General features: G+C 39.3%; 1 protein-coding gene across 1 annotated transcript in view; it reads right to left on the bottom strand.

Annotated features, from left to right (window-relative positions):
• RIPOR3 (RIPOR family member 3) overlaps window positions 1-24,601 on the bottom strand; it is a 114,987-nt gene that overhangs the window by 49,570 nt on the left and 40,816 nt on the right. The window contains exons 3-5 of the mRNA XM_083357458.1: window positions 13,556-13,681; window positions 5,858-6,004; window positions 2,181-2,259 (exon numbers count right to left, since the gene is read on the bottom strand). Of these exons, the coding sequence (XP_083213584.1) occupies window positions 2,181-2,259; window positions 5,858-6,004; window positions 13,556-13,656 (327 nt within the window). The 5' untranslated portion in view covers window positions 13,657-13,681. The remainder of the gene's footprint in view (window positions 1-2,180; window positions 2,260-5,857; window positions 6,005-13,555; window positions 13,682-24,601) is intronic.

Raw genomic sequence — 24,601 nt, 5'->3', positions numbered from 1 at the left:
TAGTCCTCAACTTACAACTGTTCATTTAGAGACCGTTCATAGTTACAATGGCACTGAAAAAAAGTGACTTATGACCATTTTTCATACATGACAGTTGCAGTATCCCCATGGTCACATGATCAAAATTTGGATATTTGGCAACTGGTTTATATTTATGATGGTTTCAGTGTCCAGGGGTCATTGATTCCCTTTTGTGACAAGCAAAGTCAATGGGGAAGCCAGATCCACTTAACAACCATGTTACTAACTTAACAACTCCAGTATTTCACTTAAGAACTGTAGCCAGAATGGTTGTAAATTGGGGCAAAATTCACTTAACAAATGTCTCACAACAGAAATTTTGGGCTTAATTGTGGTCGTAAGTCAAGGACTACTGTTAAGGCTAGGGACAGGGTGAGTAACAAGAATTTTTTTTAAAAGCCAGAAATACATACTCAATGTATTGGCAAACTACAGTTATTTGCACCTCAATTGTTTCATAGCCCTTGTACTTCTATAAGTGGTGATACTGTTTGTTTCATGAGGACAATCACTATTCACTGCTGGATGAATCATCTATGCAAGAAGGAGTCCAGGTTCCATAAGGTTCAAGCAAGAGAGTGCCAATATCACAACCGATCTGCCTGAGCTCAGTTCCTTTGCAAGGAGCAGAAAACACATTCATAAAGAATGCATTGTAATTTAACAAGTTATTTATATATGTGACTCAGCTGCATAGCAACACATTTTGACTTGTGCTTTAAGACTAAACAGTTGACTTCATTGATACGAGTTTGCCCTATAATCAAAGGTGATTCATTCACAGGAGAGCAGTTGGGAACCTTCTGTTTTGGTAGCCAAAGATCTACTTTTGATAGTTTAACTTTGTGATATATTACCCATCAACTCTCAGAAGCCAACCTAATGAGGATCTGATCTGAAAAACCTAGTTAAAAGAATTAAACTCCATTACTCTTTACTATTCAAAAGGTAAAACTGCAACAGGGATGAACGGAAAAAGTATTTGGACTCTGCCATGAGTTTTGGGGTGATTTGCAATACATTGGAAAGGATTTTCTTCTTTCAATATCTTAACAGCAACAATAAAACAACTCTCTTCCAACCTTAAATTGTCCTGCTGAAATGAAGAAGGCATTGAATAAGCAGAAACAGACTTTGTGTGCAAAAGAACCAAGAGTCTCATTTATTTCCTCTTATTTGTATACATGAACTCATGAACCTCCTGCGCCCAAGTATGTGCATTTCACACCAGTTTACAGATTATTGTGTCTCAGGGTTTCATTAAAAGAAAACTGCAAAAAGGAGAAATTAAAGGTCTAACTATCTTTTTGTTATGAAAATATTTTGAGGGAAGCATTTTTTTCCAGAGGCAGACATGGGAAAGAACCCCATCCAACATTGATTTCAATGGAGAAAAGAAAAATTATAGTAACATTAAATGCAATGAGAAGAGGGCCAATGGACATTCTATCCAGACCCTCCTCTCCTCTTCAAAACAGCCCACTGGGAAATCAATAGTCCCATTGGGCAAACTGAAGTTCAAGGAGCCAAAATGGCATAACGTGCATTTAATTAAAAGGGAATAATGATGCCCTAATGATTTCACAAGGGATGCGGTGGCTCAGTGGGTTAGGACGCTGAGCGTGTCGATCAGAAGGTTGGCAGTTTGGCGGGTCGAATCCCGAGTGCCGCGTAACAGAGTGAACACCTGTTACTCGTCCCAGCTTCTGCCAACCTAGCAGTTCGAAAGCACGTAAAAATGCAAGTAGAAAAATAGGGACCACTACGGTGGGAAGGTAACAGCATTTCGTGCGCCTTTGGCGTCTAGTCATGCCGGCCACATGACCACGGAGATGTCCTCGGATAAGCGCTGGCTCTTCGGCTTTGAAACGGAGATGAGCACCGGCCCCTAGAGTCGGAAACGACTAGCACACGTGTGCGGGGGAACCTTTACCTTTAATGATTTCACTGTAACAAACTTTTCTGCCAAACTCAATAAACTTTTTAAATGATCCTTTCTTGATTATGCCCATAATACTTAGTGATTTAACATAATGTTAAAACCTGGATGTCTGGTTTAGACAATAAGCCATGATTAAACCAGTTGTGGCTCCTCAACCTATGTGTGACCCCATTGAGTTTCACCTTAATATTAAATTCAAGAAAAAGAAGCTTCTTACCAGCCTGGAATTTCTTCTTCTGTCTCGGTGGCACTCTGATAGATAATCCAGCTCTGTTTGATGCATTTCCAGATATTCACTAAAGGGAAAAGATAGATATAGACCAGATCCATTTCAGAGGTCAGGGGAAAAAAGACATTTACTAGTCTCTCACCACATTTCCATTAAATACAATGGGATCTTAGCTTGAGAGTAGTTAGGTTTTCAGATGTGTGTAGGAGATAACAATTTGTTTATTTACTGCTTTGCAGTAGAGCCTTATCCTGTTTATGTTTGTCCCTTAACTCTGTGTTGGTCCAGAGGCATTTTAACTGCCACTGGAAATACATACATAGACCCATTTGTACATCAGTACAATAGTTGAAGAAACAAACTGCAGCAGCCCACAAGGATAAACCTCATTGGCTTTCATCCCTATACATTTGTGGGTTAATTTAGACCAGACGCAAGTAACTTAATTTTCTCTTCTTGTGTTTAAAAATGTTGCAGTCAGCATTATACTAGATGCAAAATCTGAGCAGTGCATTGTGTTTGTATTAAGCAGTGTATGCTTCTTCCAACTTATTTGGGGGATTTTCCCCTAACCACGGCAAATACAGTCCCACCCATCCACCTGAGGCCCATTGTTCCTCTAAAATTCAGCCATTTGATCTTTTGCCAAGACTCTAGAGTGATCTCTAAGTCTAATTTAAATATTTCTGCACATAGTTGTACAAAATGCAGCCTTAAATTTTATTGAGTCGAAAAATTTCCTTGCCATAAATGTGCCAGCTAATATAAAAGAAGTAGCTACCTGCATTAAAGAATACTTATCCAAAATGTGTTAACATTCTATTAATGATTTATTTAGGTCTGAAAGACAGCTTGATATTTATTTGATATACAGTAGGAAAAGAAGACATGTGTTTGTATTCTATGTAGAATTAAATGCAGTGTTCCAAGTGTGGTTACACCCTGGTTTGATATAAAGATATTGTGATACTGACAGATGTTTATTAAAATTCCTTTCTTAAAAAAAGCTATTCCGTGCCTTTCTTTAAAAAGCAAAATAAAGAGTATTGACACTTTTGAACTTTGGTTTAGTGAAGATTCCTGAGAATACTGAGGACACCTAAGAAATTAAAACCAATGGATCTCTTAAGGCACAAATGACCAGACTTAAATTATCCTATGTCAGACATATTATGTGAAGATTCAGCTCTTTGGAAAAGTAAAAGCCAAATAAAGAAGAAGATGACTAGCAGCAAGATGAATAGACTCAATTATATGACAATTGGAAGACCCAAAAGTTCAGGTTAGAGACATAATGTCATGGAGAAAATCTATGTGGTCACTAAAAGTTGACAACAACCTGATGGCACCTAATCAACCAATGATAATCTATATGAAATAGGAGTTCTCCACAACTGCTAACCCATTAGATTTACTGATCTTATAGGCTGAACTATGATTATAGTAGATTTATTTGTAAATTATTATTTGATTATGATTAGTAACCATGGTTTGCTTTTAATTTACTTAGCTTAACCATGGTGCAGCATATTACCCAAACCAGAAAAGGTTGATCATTGGTTAATTTTCCTTCCAGTCTCTGGGGACAGAGCTGAAATTCAGAACTGCCTACAAAATGGAGGTTCTGCAACCAAGTGTCTTCAACACTCTGGTAGATGTATAAGATAGCAAGTGAAGCTCAGCCTTCCATGACATTAAGATCAGTGTCCCTAATTAGCATGGGACCAGGACAATTCCTCCCTGTCTCCCCCCTCCAAAAAAACAGGAAAATCATAAATGGGAAGCTACAAGTCTGAATCTAAATAAATCACTGCAATATAGCAAATTATACTATGTTATTTAGTGTAACATCCATGGGTCAGTGTTGTTGTTAGTTGCGATGTCATGTCCGACCCATCACAACCCCATGGACAACGTTCCTCCAGGCCTTCCTGTCCTCTACCATCTTCTGGAGTCCATTTAGGCTCACACCTACTGCTCCAGTGACTCCATCCATTCTCTGTTGTCCCCTTCTTCTCTTGCCCTCCACCTTTCCCAGCATTAGGCTCTTCTCCAGTGAGTCCTTCCTTCTCATTAGGTGGGCAAAGTATTTGAGCTTCAGCTTCATGATCTGGCCTTCTAAAGAGTAGTCAGCATTGATCTCCTCTAGGACTGACCAGTTTGATTGCCTTGCAGTCCAAGGGACTCACAGGAGTCTTCTCCAGCACCATAGTTCAAAGGCTTCAATTCTTTGGCGCTCAGCCTTTCTTATGGTCCAACTTTTACAGCCATACATTGCAACTGGGAAGACCATAGTCTTGACCATACGCACTTTTGTTGGCAGGGTGATGTCTCTGCTTTTTAGTGTGCTGTCTAGATTTGCCATTGCTTTCCTCCCTAGGAGCAAGCGTCTTTCAATTTCTTGGCTGCAGTCCCTGTCTGTGGTGATCTTGGAGCCCAGGAAAATAAAATCTGTCACTACCTCCATTTCTTCCTCATCTATTTGCTAGGAATTGAGAGGGCTGGATGCCATGATCTTGGTTTTCTTAATGTTTAGTTTCAACCCAACTTTTGCACTCTCCCTCTTCACTCGTAACAAGAGGCTCTTTAGTTCCCCTTTGTTTTCTGCCATTAGAGTGGTATCATCTGCATATCTTAGGTTGTTGGTATTTCTCCCAGCAATTTTAATTCCAACTTTTGATTCATCTAGCCCTGTCTTTCTCATGATGTGCTCTGCATATAAGTTAAACAGGTAGGGTGACAGTATATAGCCTTGCCGGACTCCTTTCCCAATTTTGAACCAATCAGTGGTTCCGTGTCCAGTTCTCACTGTAGCTTCTTGACCCACATATAGGTTTCTCAAGAGACAAATAAGATGGATCAGTAAGCTGAGTCAGATTTGACATTTGTTGTTAGATGCACAAACATACACACTGAATTAAAATCTATTGTCTGGACAATCTCATCAGGGAGTCCATATCAAGAAGGACCTTATAAAGAATGGTATACTTTGCTCCTCTGTGATATCACTGCTCAAGCCCATCTTTGCATCTCTGCAATGTAATTCTGCTGTGAGGTAAAGCAAACAGCACGACACTACCACACATAGCAGATGCCACAAAAGTGCACCTGATTATTGGCAAATAAACTGGCCAATCAGTACAGATAGCTTGGTTTTTTTGTTGACATAGAACAACAAAAGCAGCAGTCTCCAACTTTTCCGGCTTGGCAGACCAGCAGGGGTGGTGGGAGAGGAGATAGTTCTGCACATGTGGTGGGCAAGTGTACACACACAGCTCCATTTGCTCAAGCAGCAGGCACACAAGCCCGCTTGTACAAATGTGGTTGTGTGCATGCGATCGCCTGCCCACTGCATGCACAAGTGGAGCTGCCTCCGCACACTCACATGCCGCTTCTGCAGCCCAGTTCTGAAAAGGGTTGGGGACCCCTGAACTAAAACATCCTCCTCTTTTTGTTTTAATTTTAAAGTCCACCTCTTTTTGGATGTTTTAATTTTCCGGGAATCAAGTTATGTCTATACTGCATAACATCAGAGATGACCCCACTGTTGAAATTCATTTACTTATTCTCAGCTCCTTTTGGTGAAATTAAATAAGGCTAAACCACAACAAAAACATAGCAAATTCCCCCAAATACATATGATTGGTTTTGGAAATGGTTCTTACTTAAGCCCTTTCTTCAATGCTTTAAACACCTTCTTTACTTGTTGCGGTTTGGGATCGCAGAGGAAGGCCCCTTTCTGTAGAGAGGAATAAATCTTGGCAGATTTTACTGACATTTTGGATCTTGTGGATCCTTTGCTGAGAGATTTTCTGTAAAAACAAAAGTGAAAGGATCACATGAGAGACAACTCACCAACCTTTGTTTCCTTTATAAGGAGAAACACAGTGGCCATAACTGTGAGCAAAGCCCTGTCTGTCTAAAGTTTGGACGAGTGATCCATGCAAAATAGGAGTGGTGCCTTGATCACATGATCACAGACACCATTTTGACCTTGCTGACTTCCCCACAGACTCACAACTTGAGTCTTCCCATATTCAGCGGAGCTTACTCATGTATTTATTGGTGTGTACTGTATTCCAGACAGAGATGTAAATGTTATCATCCAAACAGAACTGAAGAAGCTTCTGGGATGAAAAGCAAAACATTTTCAAAGAAAAAAAGTAAGTCCAGTTGCCTTTTAGAAAAGGACCTTTGGGACAACAATAACCTGGATGATTGAGAATCTCCATAGGCATATCATCCAAACTCTTCTCATACCTATTCTGTGATGAGAGATAAGAAGTCAGTGGAGATGTACTAGCATTTATGTCTAAGTAATAGGTAAATGTTTCCTGTCCAGTTATGTCCAACTCTAGGGCACGGTGTTCATTTCCATTTCTTACCTGAGGAAGCCAGCATCGTCCAAAGACATTTCTGTAGTCATGTGGCCAGCACAACTATACCCCAATGTGCTGTTACCTTCCCATTGAAGTGGTATCTATTTATCTACTCACATTTGCATGCTTTCAAACATCTAGGTGGGCGGAAGCTGGAGCAAGTAATGGGAGCTCACCCCATTGTGCAGTGCTCAGGTCTCAAACCCGGGCTGTCAGTTTTCCAGCTAACAAACTCAGCATCTTTAACCACTGAGCCATTGTGCCCCCTATGTCTCAATAGACAAGCTAAAATCACTGCAGGTGCACAACTACTGTAGCTGACCATGACAAATCTCTGAACAGTTAAGCAAGTTCACACCTGATGAATCCTTGGACCAAAGATTGCCAAAAAATAACACAGCTGTGGACTAAAATTGGAAGACGAAGAAGTTCAGAACATGCTGGAGGAAAGCAGTGGCAAGACACATGTTATCCCCCAGAAAACAATAAAAAACACATTGCCCAAACTTGCAGTGATAAATTAGTATCTGTGGAAATAAAAAGCCAATTTATTGCAAAGCTACTAGGATTTCTTTTTTAGGTTTTACTGAACAGATAGATGTTTAAACTAACATTTTACTTGGCAAATGAAAATATTTCTCTATAATGGCATTATTTTTAAAAGTCTCAAATGCAGTACTTCACGTCTATCAGCACACTGTATCAGGCAGCTCTAATAAACAGGTAAGAACTGGGAAAGATAAAAGCAGTTATATGTAGACTGTGAATATTCTACTACACAAGCTGCTTCCTGCTGCTATAGGCAATGTGCTATGCATAACGCTAATCTGTGTCTATTGCTTGTTTCCAAGAATATTACTAGTAAACTTCAAGGAGCTATTAAATGTTATTGCATTATCCTGAATGTTTCAGATGCAGATAGTCCTCGACTTATGAACACAATTGAGCCCAAAACAACCGTTAAGCAAGACAGTTGTTAAGTGAGTTTTGTCCCATTTTATGACCTTTTTGCCACAGTTAAATGAATTAGGCAGTTGTTAAATTAATTTGACTTCCCTCATTGACTTTGTTTGGTGGAAGCTGACTGGGAGGGATACAAATGTCATAAATGCATATCAGTTGATCATATTTTGATCAGATGACCATGGCGATACTGCAACTGTCATAAGTGAAAAACAGTGATAAATCATTTTTTTCAACTGTAACTTCAAATGATCACTAAATGAATGGTTATAAGTCAAGGACACCCTGTATGTAATTTTACTCTTCTTGTTTTCTAAAATCTTTTTAGAAAATACTTTGTTAATAATAGTTTCAATTCTATGTATGGAACATCATTATCAGTATATTTATTTTGCTCCGAATCCCACTAAGTACTATTTCTTATTCTTGTTGAAGGGAATAGTCAATATTGTTTCTTGAAAGCAAAAAATGTTTGATTTTTTTATACTTTTTAAATTTGCTTCATACCAGAGCACTGCCTTAATATGGGAGCAAACCTTTCAGGTCACTGGTCACATCTGGAATTTTGAGATCATATTAAGAGCCCTGATGGTGCAGTGGTTAGAATGCAGCACTGCAAGCTACTTCTGCTGACTCCTGGCTGCTAGCAGTTTGGCAGTTCGAGTCTCACCAGCTCAAGGTTGACTCAGCCTTCCATCTTTCCGAGGTCGGTAAAAGGAAGACCCAGATTGTTGGGGGCAATATAATGCTTAGAGAGGGATGTAAAGCACTGTGAAGTGGTATGTAAGTCTAAGTGTTATTGCTAAGTGCTACGGGCACCCTTACAAAACAGTTATGGCCAACCATTCTCATCTTCCAAACAGCACTGCAGAGAGTTTTAAGCCTTTCTAAAATTACATTTTCATTCATATTATCAATGATACAATGCTTAAATAACTTATATCTCCCTTTTTTTGAACAGATAGTTATATAACACCAAGTGTTCCAACTGGAAGATTATTTAAAATCTGGTCTGCTGATATTTCTTCATATGCTTAATTTCCCGTGTTATCCTTCTTCTAAAGTTTGGCAAACTGACTTAAATGTAAATCAATCAATTGTATAGTATATGAACATACTGTATATGTAACTGAATAGTATACGAATGATTTATGTTCATGTATGTTTTTTGGAACTATTAATTGAATATAATTAAAACTAACTGGGAATCTTAACTCTGTACAAAGCCATGAATTCAACGGCTGATGTAATTTATTCTCTTTTCTTTTTAGTTTTCTCATCTTAAACAAGATAAAGACCAAATCATTAAGAGATCAATTTAACTTCTATTTGCTTGGACATGTAGTTACTTAGACTTCCTCACAAATACATGCAGTCTTGTTTTCTCAGGCTTTATCACTAAGGCGCAAATATAACACAGTGATTAAGAGACTAAGATGAATTGATAGTCCAGAATCTCCTATTCACCATGAGCAAACATAAAGTTGCTCAAAGAATTACTATTGGCCATCAACAATGTGTGTTATTAGAAGCCCTGTTTCCTGGCTGTATTAACATCCATAGTAGCAGTTTTACTTGGTATCATATATATTTAATTTACACTTGTTTAAATTGTTTTTATGTTTTATGATGTACACCACCCAATGTCATTTGTTGAGATGGGTAGCTATAGAAATCAGATAAATAAACCAACAAACAGAATCTGGCTAATAACAATCTAATTCAGGGTATTGGTAAAAAGCCAACATTGGTAACTGGTAAAACATTATTATATATGCTTTCTTGAGAATATAAGCCCTATTGTGCAGCTTAGTTGAGAGCTCTGTGGTGTAGAAGCCAGCGCAGCTGGCTGGGGAATTCTGGGAGTTGAAGTCCACGTCTCTTTAAACTGCCAAGGTTGAAAAATACTGATGTAGAATAGAATAGAGTGGAAGGGACCTTCGAGGTCTTCTAGTCCAGCCCCCTGCTTAAACAGGATAACCTATACCATCTTAGACAAGTGACTGTCTAGCCCAGGGGTAGGCAACCTCGGCTCTTTTATGACTCATGGACTTCAACTCCCAGAATTGAAGTCCACGAGTCATAAAAGAGCTGAGGTTGCCTACGCCTGGTCTAGCCTCTTCTTAAAAATCTCCAGTGACGGAGTGCTCACAATTTCTGGAGGCAAGCTGTTCCACTGGTTAATTGTCCTCACTGTCAGGATGTTTCTCCTTAATTCTAGGTTGCTTCTCTCTTTGATCAGTTTCCAACCATTGTTTCTTGTCCTGCCCTCTGGTGCTTTGGAGAATAAAGTGACCCCCCTCTTCTTTGTGGTAGCCCCTCAAATACTGGAATACTGCTATCACGTGTCCCCTATTTCTTCTTTTCTTTAGGCTAGCCAAACCCAAGTCCCATAGCCATTCTTCATATGTTTCAGTTGGACTGGCACTGGAGGGATCTAGATTTTTTTCAGCCACTGGTAGCTAACTGAGTAACTTTGGCCTAACCTACCTCACTAGCTTTTTGTTGTGTAATAATATGGAAGAAGGAGTCCTATGTAAGCTGCTCTAAGCTTCTGGTTTAAAGATGGGTGATAACTCTAACAAATAGATCACAATACATATAATACGGCCATATCTAGTTGGAAATATATTAAATCCATGTAAAAGCTTAAAAGCTTAAAAAGATAAGCTTCTTACTTAAAAGAGCAGCTCTTTCACTCTTTTTTTAGTTGTTTTTTTTAAAGGAAGACAGTATCAGCTTAAGTTTATTTAAATACTTAGCCATCGTCCTTTTGATTTATACAACCCTTACAGAGGATTTGGCTCTTTAAGCTTTTGCCTTCTCTGATAAACTAATTACTTTTTTACCCTTTAAACAGAGCACAGAACAAGCTGTACTGATTCAAAAACCATGTGAAAATCCAACTTGGGGAAAAAAAATAAACAAACCCACTTAAATCCCAATTATCTTCCTCTACAGCCTAGTTCTTACTGAATAAAACAGGGGGGGGGGAAATACACAGCTGAATATTCTTCACCTACCTGGATAAAAATAATAGTTATTGACAATCTAAGATTTTCTTAGAAAAGTTGTCCCTTAGTTACTTGTGACAATGGCTAACTTTCTTTTTAACCCTATAATTGCCTGCTCAGAAGTTGATCATTCCTCTCTCTTTGAGCTCAATTGGTTCTCTTATTATAACCAGGTCGTTCTTATTGGTTAATCAAAGCATACCTGCTAGAACAGACACAGCTGGAAAGCACTAAGGCTACAGAAAGGAAGTTTGGTAGCCCAATCTTATTCAAAATAAGTTTCACTTCCAGAAAAGCAGGTTTCCTTTTGCAATTTTTTTTTGAACAGGACAAAGAAATGAAATATACATAATGACTAAGTTCACACATTGATTTAATCAAGGCTGATTGAACAAACAACTTAGTGGGATATGTGAACACAGATTTTATGGCTTAATCTACAAGTGGGTATGTAGGGTGTGTGTGTGTGTGCGCGCGTGCGTATGCCTTCAATTCAGTTGACTCCTAGCAATTGTCTGGACAAGTTCCTCAGTTTTCCTAGCAATATTTCAGAAAACCTTGTCACTGCCTGCTTCCTAGGGCTTGGAGAAAGTGACTGGCCTAAGGTCACTCAGCTGGCTTTGTGCTTAAGGCAGGACTTGAACTGATGATCTCCCATTTTCTAGCTTTAATCGCTACACTAAATTGGCCCTCCAGTCAATGATGGTGACTTTAACAAGAGTGGCTTAATTTAAGGTTATAAAAATTGCTCTCATCTCACCTAGATGCGAGCAAAGACCTACCTTTTGATAAACCTCTAGGTATTATTCAGATTGTCTCATGTAAGAGGTGCAAGCTGAAAATCTATGCTGAAAAGATAAATAATGATCACATCTATTTTCTGGACATATTAACACATACGGTAATTCTAATGCAAATCAAACTGATTTCCTAGTTTACTCGTACAGTACTTGGATATTTGTTTTCTGTCCACCCCTCTAAAAATGCATAAAGACTTGATTGTTGTTTTTGTTAATGCTTTACAGCTGAAAGTAACTAAATAACCTTCAGGGGAAAGTAAACTTTTTTTTCCCCTACAAGCATTCTTACCCGGTTGGAGGTGATTTAGTCCGAGGAACATCTGTTTGACTCCTTTCCCATCATCTTTCCCATCGTCATTGGTTCTCAGAACTCCCACTATGTATGTCGGCCTCTAGCCTGTTTATTCAATTGCCTATTTGGTCCCCCCCCCTTACAGAGTAAAATCAACCAGACCTCACTTAAATGTCTTGCAGGCAACTAATGTCTTTGATGTTGTCTAGGTTTTATAATGAAAGTGGAAATCCATGTACAATTATGGTGTGCAGTGGAAACTGTACTTGGACTATTTTGAATGTTGCTAGTTGCTTTTATACCTTGCTTGCTGTTTATGTTGTATGGTTTTGTGTGTGTTTTTAATATTTATATATGTTTTTATACTGTATTTGTTTTGTTTTTAACTGTTGTAAGCCACCCAGAGTCATGTGTTTGAGATGGGCGGTTGGAAGGAAGGAAGGAAGGAAGGAAGGAAGGAAGGAAGGAAGGAAGGAAGGAAGGAAGGAAGGAAGGAAGGAAATAGAGACATTCACAAAGCAGTGTCAAAATGGCTACCATGATCACACAATCAAAGCCCCATACCTTTTTAATGTATGTTGCATGGTGTGGCCACCATTTTTACCTTTTTGAATTTCCCTTAAGATGCCCCCATGTGCATATTTGAAAGATGCCTTTAGAGACCTTCCTTATCCATCTGAACTAATACACAAGTGATAGTCTTTTCAACTGTATTTCTTTCCTTATTGTAGCTGCTTCTTCCAGATCATATGTTGGTTTCTTTATTTTAGGTCTGGATTAAAGCACTTTAATTTACCCAGGACTGTGTTCTAGGTCAGTGATGCTAAACCAAGTGTGGTTTTCCTTTACTTTAATTCAGTATGTTAAATAAGCACAGCCATTAGGAATTATAAATCATGGTTTAATGCTCAGTGTATTACATATAAACCACTGTTTATTTTATAAACTGTCTAAACAATTGTGGGAAGTCAGCCCCTCCAAGAAAGAAATATTTTTGGAAATATTAAAAGGCAGAATATTATATTTCCCCAAAGGCAGTAACCAACCCTCCCTCCCCCAGGTCTCTGCCCCAAACAGAAACCAGGTCTCAGAAATGCAGATGTAATAATCTTGTCAGAAAGACTGGAGCCAGGAAGCTGGGATTAGAAAGACAAAGATCCCTAGAATCAACAACCCCTCACACCAAAAAAATCCAACACAGGATATAGACATCAGCCCCAGCCCCAGGGAACAGGATTTGACCTTTGGGACATAATAGGATTAACCCACCACCATCAGAATATCAGAAAGGCACACTCAGTCTCATGTCAAAGTTCATGCCACAGGAACAAAACCAAACAAAACCTCAAGAAGGTATAAAAACCCACCACTCCGTACTACATGTGGTCAGCTTTCTCAGAGCTATCTTTCTGTCTGGCTCTCCTCTTCAATAAACTACAATGTTCTTTCTAAAGCAGTCTTCATTTTGATTATTCCCAGCTTGGACTGGACTCGGATGAAGATTTTTCTTTCAACACAATACAGGATTTAAGAACTGGAATTGGGCTGTTGCAGTATTGTAATTGGACTATTATAGTATTGCAAATGCCTCGTGTAATTTTTGGAATGGATTTCACCTATGTAAAATAGTCTTGTAAACCAGTCTGAGTCTCATACCTGAAGGGCAAAAATCCATGAACAACAACTGCATCCATCTATCAATCAAGCCTCCTTTGCATATAGATTTACTTTTTGCTCATGTTCAGCCACTGATGCTGTTCCCACATAATTCTCATGTCAACATATTAGTCCCATGCATCGTTACATACTTATCTTGTAAAACACACTCATTGCAATCAGTCCTGCTCATACAACACAAAATATCTAAACCAAAGAAACAGAGGTTAGAAAGGGGTTTGTTGAATGTAAAGCTTACGCCAACATCCGGCTTTGTGTGCTGCTAAATCCAGCGAAGGAGCAGCTCCTGCTGATTCTTCCCCCATCAGCAGGGGAGGCAAAGGTTAGTTTCACTGACATGATTCGTGGTTAATGGATGCTGGCTCTAGAAATTAAATAAAAATAAATGTGTCAAAAGATTAAGCAGGAAATGGAGAAAACATTGAACTCTGCAGAATTAGGGTATTCGAATATATCAAGCTTCATGACATTCAGTTGGATTCTTGGTTCATTAGACCAGTTATTGCTTTGTGCCTCTTCAAGCTTTCAGGAAGAATCTTCCCAGAATTTTTACATATACTGCATACTGTAAATTGAATGAATGAAAAAGAAAGAAAGAAAGAAAGAAAGAAAGAAAGAAAGAAAGAAAGAGAAAGAAAGAGAAAGAAGAAAGAAAGAGAAAGAAAGAAAGAAAGAAAGAAAGAGAAAGAAGAAAGAAAGAGAAAGAAAGAAAGAAAGAAAGAAAGAAAGAAAGAAAGAAAGAAAGAAAGAAAGAAAGAAAGAAAGAAAGAAAGAAAGGAAGAAAGATATTCTTTGGGTGGAAAATGCAAAGAACTGCAAAGCATTTATTCTATTACAGAGTTAAGTTGAGGAATCATTATATGATCATGTTCTTTTGTTTTTTGTCACATACATTTTTCCAATTTATCATATTGCTGCATTTTCCAAATGGCAAAAAGATTTGCTTCTAATTCTGACTGTTGTGGAATATTTGAACAAACATTTCATGCTCTAAAATGGATATATTGTATTAAGCCACAGACTCTGTACTACTCTCTGTTATCACTTTGCAAATTGGTAAAAGAACTCTTTTAAAAAAACTCAGCATGTCAGATTGAATCCATGGCAATTCAGAGCCATTATTCTCTTCTCCATAGTTGGTTAAAAAAAAAATCACAGCAGCCTGGATCCTCACACTACGCAACACTATAAATTGGAGTATACTTCTCCTTGATCGAAGGCTACATATCATTTTTGAATGATGTACTAAAAGCTACACTCCAGAAAACAGTGGTTGACACCAAGCAGAATTAAATTCCATTTCATTTCCATGTTATATTTGATTATAATTAATGCAGATATTTCCCATCATGTGCTTTGGAGGGGGTAATATTAAACATTACATTTCTGAGTACAGAGATCTGGTCAATGACACCATACTACACACAGACATAACCAACAGAAAGTCAGCAGCATGATGTCATAAAGTCCTCAGCCTCCCTTATCCCCAATGCAGACTCTTTAGGGGGCTGTTCCACTGCTTCCACGGGGTGGACCCGCAGCCTGCCCAAAGCCATTGTTGGCAAATGGCAAGTACACCCCACACATGGCCGCAAGCAGCAATCGATCAAGCAATATTATACTTTAGTACGATGCATAGATTCAGGTTTGCAGTACTTCACTAAAGTATGATTGCTTATAGAATCATCTATACATATGTATATATGGCAGACATCAATATTACCTTCTCATAATCCCATCAATATTGTCCCCATTGCCACCACTTTTGGGGGGGGTGGAAAGAGTTTAGTTTTTCAGATGCTCTGAACTCTCCCTTTTCTGAGCTACTGTCAGTGGTGGGATTCAGGCAGTTCGCACCACTTCGGCAGAACCGGTAGCTAATTTTTTGTTGCCCAGAATGGACTTCCGGAAATGCCATCCACACAGAGAACTGGCTGTTCACCTATTTGAATCCCACCACTAGCTACTGTATATAAAATTTCCTGACATATCAATTAATCAGCGGAATAGCTTGCCTCCAGAAGCTGTGGGTATTCCAACACCGGAGTTTTTTTTTTTAAAAAAGAGATTGGACAAACATTTGTCTGAAATGGTACAGGGTTTCCTGGTTGAGCAGAGGGTTGGACTAGACTCACACCCTGGACGGTATCTCTTTACTCTCCTACCATCGGGTAGGAGATATAGGAGTATAGCCAGCCGCACCAACAGGCTGAAAAACAGCTTTTATCCATGGGCTGTTAGGCTTTTGAACAGGAAATAATTTTTATAAACTTTATGCAGAATTGACTTGCGAGGCCGGTGTGTTGTGCAATTAGTTCACATGGTGTAATAAGATGGAGGGTTTGTTGTCACTGTGAGTTGGGGGGTGGGGGCACGAAGGGAGGCTCAGCCAATCTCAATGTATACATGGTTGTACTTTGACAATAAAGGTTCATTCATTCATTCAAAACCTCCAAGATCCCTTCCAATTCTGTTATTCTGAATGACATACACTGAGTTTTAAAAAAAGAAAAAAAAGAACAGGAAGTATTAAGATTAATACATCCCCTTCAAAAATAGCTCTCCCCTTCCTCTGTGATATCTGTAGGCATGATATGGTCATTAAAAATAGACCTGCGGAAACATTTTGCAAAAATTGGAGCTTGCTTTGATTCATGAATCTATCGTACTTTCAGGATTCCACTGCCTTTATGTAGGGGGAGAAGGCTGCCGGGTTAAATAGATCTTCTGAAACAATAACCTTCCTCCAGGACAAATGATACATTTAAACAGCCTTTATTTTATCAATAGGCTATATTAGATTCAGCATTTGCAAGCTCTAATTGCATTTTTCTTATTCTGCTTAAAGGAAAACTCGGGTACTATAAAGAGAAATGTAATGAATCCAACAATCATAGATGAAGGTTTGCATTTATTTATTACATTTTACACACATATCCCTCTTCCCTCTGCCTGTTTATTATTATAACTCCTCAAGGGAGAAAAGGCGCACTTCATGCTAACCTATGTCTTCTTAAATTCTGATTTATTGAATAAATGAAAACAATCTGGAGTCATACAATGCACTACTTGATAAACAGCAGTAGTATGTAATACTACTACTAAAATGGTTTTACTGAAATTTACTACTACTACTGAACCATAAACAATAGTTTGCAGATCACATTGCTTGTATTCACACAGCATTGCAAGCCAAAACAAAGAAAGCCACATTTTGGAGTATGTAAGTTATGGCTAGTCAAATTAGAAAATATTAGTAACTGAAGCTCTTTGGCTGAATGTAAATACTGCATAGTAAGCCTGTAGTACTACGCATGGTGAGCATCTAACTTCATTTCTACTGGAATTCAAATATAGTTGGACCAGCTAGACTTTAAGCCAAGTAAGTATGGCAGGTATGCATGTATATGTGTGAAGGAGGCTTTTATTTATTTTACCATATCCCAAGTCTTTGGATAAATCAGAATAGGTATAGAGAAACTCTTTTTAGTTTTCTGTACAACCATCCAGCTGACTGTCTTGTCTATTCTTGACTCACAAACGTTTTCAGATGCCAGGCAGAGGTCTTTCCTATCTCTTCATTCATTCATTCCCACTTTCATGTCAGAATTCAGGCCTGGCACCTGTCTGGACAAGTCCCTGCAGTATTTTGGCAAGGATATTTGGAAGTGGTTTGCCATTGCCTCCATTCTAGGGCTGAGCAAAAGGCACTGGGCCAAGGACACCCAGTTGGCTTTGCTCATAAGGCAGACTAGAACACAGAGCCTCCTGCTTTCCAGCCTGGTGCCTTAACCACTACACCAGACTGGCTCTTTATTCATTCCTGATCCTTTAAACAAGAGATGCTGGAGATTATACTAGGATTCTCTGAATCCAAAGCACGTGCTCCATCCTGATGTTGCAGCTCACCCCTCCAAACTAAGTCATGTTGTGAGAACAATTGAGGCAACATACAAAGACAAATCTTGCCCTGGCACTCATTTGTCTTTCTTGTAACAGCATACAACACTCATCTGTTGCTATTAGAATGCCAACATTCATATCTGTCCTGGGGTAATGCCCAGTTCTGAGCAAACATTCAACCATTACACACTAGAATATCTTGCATAACAAATGTGCCTGCTTTCTTATACTTCACAATCAATGGTCCAGTTTTCAAGGGAAGAAAAAGATGAAGTCAGCCTTTTCATTTCTCTCCATCATCATCTACCCTGCCTGGCAGTTCTTTGAATAGTTCAGTACCAGGATCCACTCAAAGTAGCTACAGGGTTCAATTTAGTTTCATCAAGCTCAGTGCAAGGTCTTGAGTACTTTTTACTTTCAATTGCAAAGACTGACTCTTGGTTCCCATTCTGATCGTCCTGCCATCCCCAGAGTGCTAAATTCCCTTTGGTTTTCTTTCCTGCTTCCCATTATCACTCAATCCTTTGTGTTTCTTGGGGGAATTCAGGTCCCTGGTGCTGCATGCACACTGAATGAAGGTCACAGGCCGACCACCTCACAAGATGCAGAAGGCCAATAAATCTGAACAGTGGACAGAAAGCAGTTGAAAATCCTCCCACCGCCTGCAACTACAAGCCAGCTGATGAAAAGCAAACCCCAGGTTGTAAATATTTGCCTTTTTAAAATAAAAATATCAATAGTCCTGAAGATAACATAGACCAAGCCAGCTGGACTAAATTATCGAATCTGGAATAAAGCCTCAGTTGTACCCATAAAGCCATTTAACTAAATTCCATGTAAAAGGCAACATGCAGCTTTTTTTCTTATAGCAGTTCATAGCAAAGCACAGATTAATTTGCTATCATGAGGGATAGGTGTATGTGTGTGAGTGAGAGAGAGAGAGAGAGAAACACTAAGTGCAAGAAGTCCAGTTTGGATCCAATTCTACTTTCATTGAAATCTTCTATTTGAAATTAGAATAATACTTTTTTTCTTCATTCTTAAATTATCATCTTGGAGAAAGGTGACAGGAAAGTTTATCCACATTTGGACACAATATTTGGACAGCAAATATTGCTGTCAGAAGTCAGAAATGAAATTCAATACAAGCTTGAGAAGTTAGAGAACAGGATAACAAAATGAAATGCAAGAGAAATATGTGCAAAGTTCTTCTCTCACATACTTCTCTCACAACTTCCCTCCGCCCAGTACGCTCCCACAGAGAGGGCCTCCTCAGGGTGCCACCGGTCAAAGAATGCCGACTGGTGGCCCCCAGGGGGAGGGCGTTCTCTGTGGGTGCACCGGATCTTTGGAACCATCTTCCGGTCGAGCTCCGGATGGCGCCCGATCTCCGCTCCTTCCGGCGCGATCTTAAAACCCATCTCTTTGAACAAGCTGGCCTGGCCTGATGGGATGGGGTTGGATTTTATAAATGGATTTTAACTGTTAATCTGTATTAATTTATTATGGGCACTGTTTAATTACTTTTTAATAATTTTTAATTTTTGTATCTTGTTTTTATGTATTGCCCTGTTCAGCGCCCTGAGTCCTTCGGGAGAAGGGCGGTATAGAAATTAATTAAATAAATAAATAAATAACAAAAGAAATCAAATACATACAGGGATACTTGGGGTAAGAACTAGTTCTTAGATGAACAGAAATTCATTTGAGGGGTCCTTGGTGCTCTCTGAGCTTGGTTATTTTCTTGCAGATGTTTCATTCCCCAAATTAGGTAACATCATTAGTGCTAGCACTAGAGATTTCATTCACCAGTGCTAGAGATTCATTTTCCTATTACCAAGAAAGAAAGCTACTTCTTACCATTTTATTCAGAAAGCTGGTAGAGAATCCCAACATCTCTATTCAAGGAGATACATTGGTTCTAAAAAGTAATTGATGGAATTCTTGTGAAACAACCCCCCCCCTTTCCATCTCTCCTAATAGATCTTCTTAAAGAGAGTTCTGTGAAAACTGTGCTTGGAAAAGATGGCTTTCAGATTAGGCAGGTGCCCAAGAACTGCCCAGCTTGACATCTGGCTTGACATGACAACGATTTTGGAATAGTGATTGACTGCAAATGAGTTTGAGCCAACAGTGTGATGCAGCAGCAAAAACATGCAGATAGAAATGAGAGGAGGCATCAACAAAATTAAACTTCCAGATCATGAGAAATAATACAGTAATAAAAAGAGTAATTAGAATAGGTTCAAAAGTAATTGGGGGATTGGAAACTCAGGATTATGAAGAGAGATTGCTGGATATGTTTAGCGTTCAGAAAATGGGGAGGGGGATACTAGCAATCTGCAAATACTTGAGAAAATGTGTAGGTCAAGACCTCTTCCTTTTCATTCCAGAATGCAGGGCACAAACTAATGGACTTAGTTTACAGGACATCCCCCTGATTTTTTAGGGGAAAAGAAATTATTTGTAACAGTAAAAACAGTTTGACACTAGCCAGAGAAGTGGTGATCAGAAAGTAATTTAACTTAATTACCAAAAGTTAAACTTTATCTTTAATTTAAACTGTATCTTTAATTCTCTTCCTTTCATATCTCCTTCAGCAATAAATAGAGATATTTTTTTTAAAAAAGTACTGGCATACTAGGGATAACTAACTTTGTTTGCAGCTAGGGAATGTTCTTAAAACCAGCAACAAATAGCCCAAATGACTATTTATCACCAGAATTGAGAGGACTACAATTTTGAAATGGGTGCCTTCAGCCTCTAAAGGGGGGGTAAAGGTTCCCAAGCACATACATGCTAGTCGTTTCCAACTCTAGGGGCTGGTGCTCATCTCTGTTTGAAAGCCAAAGAGCCAGCGCTTGTCCGAGGATGTCTCCGGGGTCATGTGGCTGGCATGACTAGACACCAAAGGCGCACGGAACGCTGTTACCTTCCCACCGTAGTGGTCCCTATTTTTCTACTTGCATTTTTACGTGCTTTCGAACTGCTAGGTTGGCAGAAGCTAGGACGAGTAACAGGCGCTCACTCTGTTACGCGGCACTCGGGATTCGACCCGCCAAACTGCCGACCTTCTGATTAACAAGCTCAGTGTCCTAACCCACTGAGCCACAGCGTCCCTATGCCTTCAGCCCCTACTCCATCTCTAATAGCCCCACCAAAAAACAAATGCACTAAAGAATCTAGGCCAGGGGTGTCAAGTTGCATTATTGAGACTTTTTTTCTATTGCCGGCAACAGGGTGGGTGTGATTTCAGCATGACACACCCAGCCCATGGGCCGGTAGTTTGACACCCTGCTCTATGCATATCTGAGGAATCTTTAAAGCTGAAAAAAAAAGAATTTGAAAGACACATGAAATGAGATTTGTCTGTCTCTAATACAGACAATTGGTGTAGGGAGCATTAGTACACTCTTTGTTCTCTCATGAAAAGCAACCTGTAATTGAAAGATGGACAATAGGAAGGTGCATCCAACTCTTTCACAAGTTAAAAAGAAATGGATTTTATTTTTAGATAGTTTGCATATATTATATTATATACCCTCAAAGCAACTTTGTTGGCAAAGATAATGAAAACATTGCAAGGATGTGCATAGTTCATCATGATCTATGTGGAAGATTAGTGTGTGGGACTGTCAGCCCATCCATCTGAACCAGCACCAGGACATTCCTCAAGGCCCTGTGAATCCTCTGGATGCAACATGGTTGGAGGGTGGGGGAAAACACATTCCAATATTGTAATCATTACAGATGAAGTAAATAAACCACTTAATGGGTGGGGGTGGGGGGAAAGGACAACTGCTTGCATAACAAGCAATTAAAATAAGACATAGGACAAGGTTTGGTCTTGCGGTTTTTGCCCCCAGGACTGCAGATGTGATGAACTGGCAATCTTTGCATGAGCAACATTAGCAAATCGACGTGGTGTGAGTTCTGCTTTTATAAACACACAGAGGAAGAGGAGGGCACTGTCCTCTTGCAAATGCCCAGACATTCTCGGAGGTTCGGGATGTGAAGAACCCTTTGAAAACCTCTATCCAGTTTGTGGGAAGAGATTTTGGAGAGACCATTTCTCGGCATTTCTTCAGGGAAGGAGAAATTCTCCAGTGACGTCTGAAGAGGGATGACCCTCTGAGGGGCAACATCAACATCTCTAGTGAAAAAGCCCCTAGAAAGAATTCTTCTCCCCCCCCCACTTCCCGTGGGAATACACACTGCAGCATGGAATGTCAAGATGACTGTACTTTGCTGGAGAGATTGTGAAAACAATAGGGGAACAGGACACATTCCTTGGCTGCTTTATAACTGAACAAAGGAAACATGACACTCTCTACCCATGAGAATCTCTGTCCTCTTCTCCACTGAATGAATTTCTAAATCTACTTCTGCTTTTGCTACCCTTCCCAGTACTCCCCCAAAATTAGCTCAGATCCAAACAGGTTCACTGGGCTCTGCTGATCCATGCTTGAGGTCTGACAGACAGACATTCTTGTGATCTTCTGTTTGTTTTATTTCTTCACCAACTTTAAAGTGGTTTCCCCATAAGTATCATTGCTTGCAATTGTACACTCACCCGAGTGTCAACTCAGGTAGATTGGTTTCATGGGGTATTGTTTTGCAAGTATTGTTTCCAAAAACTGGTAAAACCTGTTTGACCAGAGGGAAAAATATATGTAATCCCACATCACTTTTGATGGTTTTAGAGAGGTTGTCTATTTGCAACTTAGCAGTGGCTGATTCACACATTGTGCTAAACCATAGTTTAAGTCAGTCATGGTTTATTGAACAAGTTATAATATCCTGCCTGATCCCCACCATATTTTATGACTCGTAATGGCTGGGTTCATGTATCACACTACACCACAACTAAACAACTAACAGTAGGACCTTTCATAGTGCTCCCAAATTATGTTCCACACATCACTGGTAGACTAACCTATGGATGGAGAGAATAAAAATGCAATCCCGTGTATCGATTAAGTATCATGTACCATGTTGCATTGTTATTAGCAGGATAATTTGTTTCAGAAACGTCCTTGTGTAGTACTGTATACAGTTCCAAGAACTTGAGCTTTTGCTTGACAACCTTGTGAGCTGATACTCTATGCAAATTCAGCAGTTAAGACATGAGAATCCAAAGATATTTTCCCTAAGAAGGAAGGAAGGAAGGAAGGAAGGAAGGAAGGAAGGAAGGAAGGAAGGAAGGAAGGAAGGAAGGAAGGAAGGAAGGTTGGTTTTAAATACTGTGCTTATAGGTAGTTCTTAAACTATAAACACAAATGGGACCAGAATTTCTGTTGCTAAGCAAGGCATGTTAAGTAAGTCATGCCTGATTTTATTATCTTTTTTGCCAGGTTGTTAAGTGACTCATTTCCTTGTTGGAAGCCTGCTGAGAAGGCTGGAGATGGTGACCACATGAACCCATGATGTTGCATCAATCATAAATACAGTACATACCAATTGCCAAGCACTCAAATTTTGATCACATGTCCATGGGGTTGCTATGACTGTTGTAAGCACAAGAATCATAAGTCACTTTTTTCACTGTTTCACTTTGAACAGTCATTAAGTGAACCATTGCAAGTCAAGGACTACCGATATACGGTGGCCTGCAGAATCTTTAAATCATGGTATAAAGGTCTGTGTTCTGTACATAGGAAAAGATTCAGGATCATGGATAGGTTAGTATACAATACAATGGAAAACCTTTTTACTGTCTAACATGAGTGCCTTCTAGCAGCAATGGCAGAAGAACAAAGTGGTTGATAACGTAAAGCTGTAGTCATTTCATCTTCTCGCTTCCTGCCCCCAATATATTTGCAGAGAAAAGATAAGAACAGCTACTTATGTATGATAAGTATGATAATCACACATTAACTGGTCCACTATATAGCCAATGCTCCCATTTTAAATTATAAAAAAATCCCATGCATTGTAGGATTCTTCCTTTGCCACTTCTTCCTTGCCCTTTTCCTTTAGTGCTGGCACAAAAAAAATTAAGCTAATGCAGAGAGAAGAAAACTGGAGCTGCGCATATAATCTTTATACGCGATGGGGGCTACTTTTGGCAATATATACACACTCTGTTGAATGGAACATTTACCATGATGTTTTGATTCAGGCTTCCGCAGTGGTAATGGGGTGGGATTTCATTGCCCTTCTTCAAACTGATGCAGAAACTTATGACATCTGCTCCCAATTAAACCAGAATCTGGCTTCTGTTCAAAAGCATTTCTCTCTCAGGGAATTCCAAGGACCTCCCCAAGGATGTATGGCAGAATTAGGCTGGATATGTTGAGTCTGAGCATCAAAAACATTTATCACCTCTGGCTTAATTAAGGTCTTCATTAGGGATCAAGCAAGAGCCATATAGAGGCTCTTGCCCCATATTTGGGGCATGTATGACCCCACTTCTGCATCATTTCAAAGCATCATGTGGAAACAGTGCCAGATGTTGCTATCTACCAATTCTTTTCCCCACACTACCACAGCACAAATTTTCTCAACCTTGGCTACTAGAAGCTGTATGGACTTCAACTCCCAAAATTCCCCAGCCAGCCATGAGGTATGTCATGTTGGCTAGGGAATTCTGGAAGTTGAAGTTCACCCATCTTCAAATGACCAAGGCTGGAAAAGTCTATCCCAGAAAATTTTTACAACCAGGTATAATCAATAAGTAACATGTGGCCACTACAGGTATGTTCCAAAATAGTTCTTCTGGTGGAATTACCCCAGCAGGCAGACAGCAAATAGCACTTGAAGAGAGAAATACACAGCTTTGCAGTGTTTGCCAGGAAATGAATACAATGGAGACAAATGATTTAATAATTTATGTACATGATGTTTAAATTCCCTCTATCTTTAAAAGATTCTATGCAATACATAGAATGACAACTAAGAGCCAATGGAGCAATAAACACATAAAATATAATAGTATGAAAAATACATTGTTATTAAACATGGATGCACCTGGCACTGATGGTTCCCATCATAAGGACCTAAGGCATTCCAGATCAACCATGTTTTTACTAGCTTTTGGAAGACCTTAAGAGAGGGACCCATTCTTCCTTTGAGGGCAAACTTTTTCACATGAGGGGAACCCATTCACAGAATGCCTTCTTTCAAGACCCCTCTCCCTCCTTCTCATGGATTCTCTCTTCACTTGGATTGGGTGGGTAGATCAAGTCTGGAATAGGTCATCTCTGACCCTGAGTGACAGAATGCAAACACTACTTTGCATTCCACGTGAAAAGAAATCAGTGGTGACTATAGGCAATCTTTGAGTTATGATAGCAATTGGGACCTGAATTTCCATTGTTAAGAAATGTAATCATAAAGTGCAACATCACATCACTCTGCCACTTACCAATAGCAGTAGCAA

Source organism: Vipera ursinii, assembly GCF_947247035.1.
Source record: "Vipera ursinii genome assembly, chromosome: 3".
NCBI classification, from domain to species: Eukaryota; Metazoa; Chordata; class Lepidosauria; order Squamata; family Viperidae; genus Vipera; species Vipera ursinii.
Note: the sequence above shows the minus strand (reverse complement) of the source record. Positions and strands in the feature narration are given on the sequence as shown.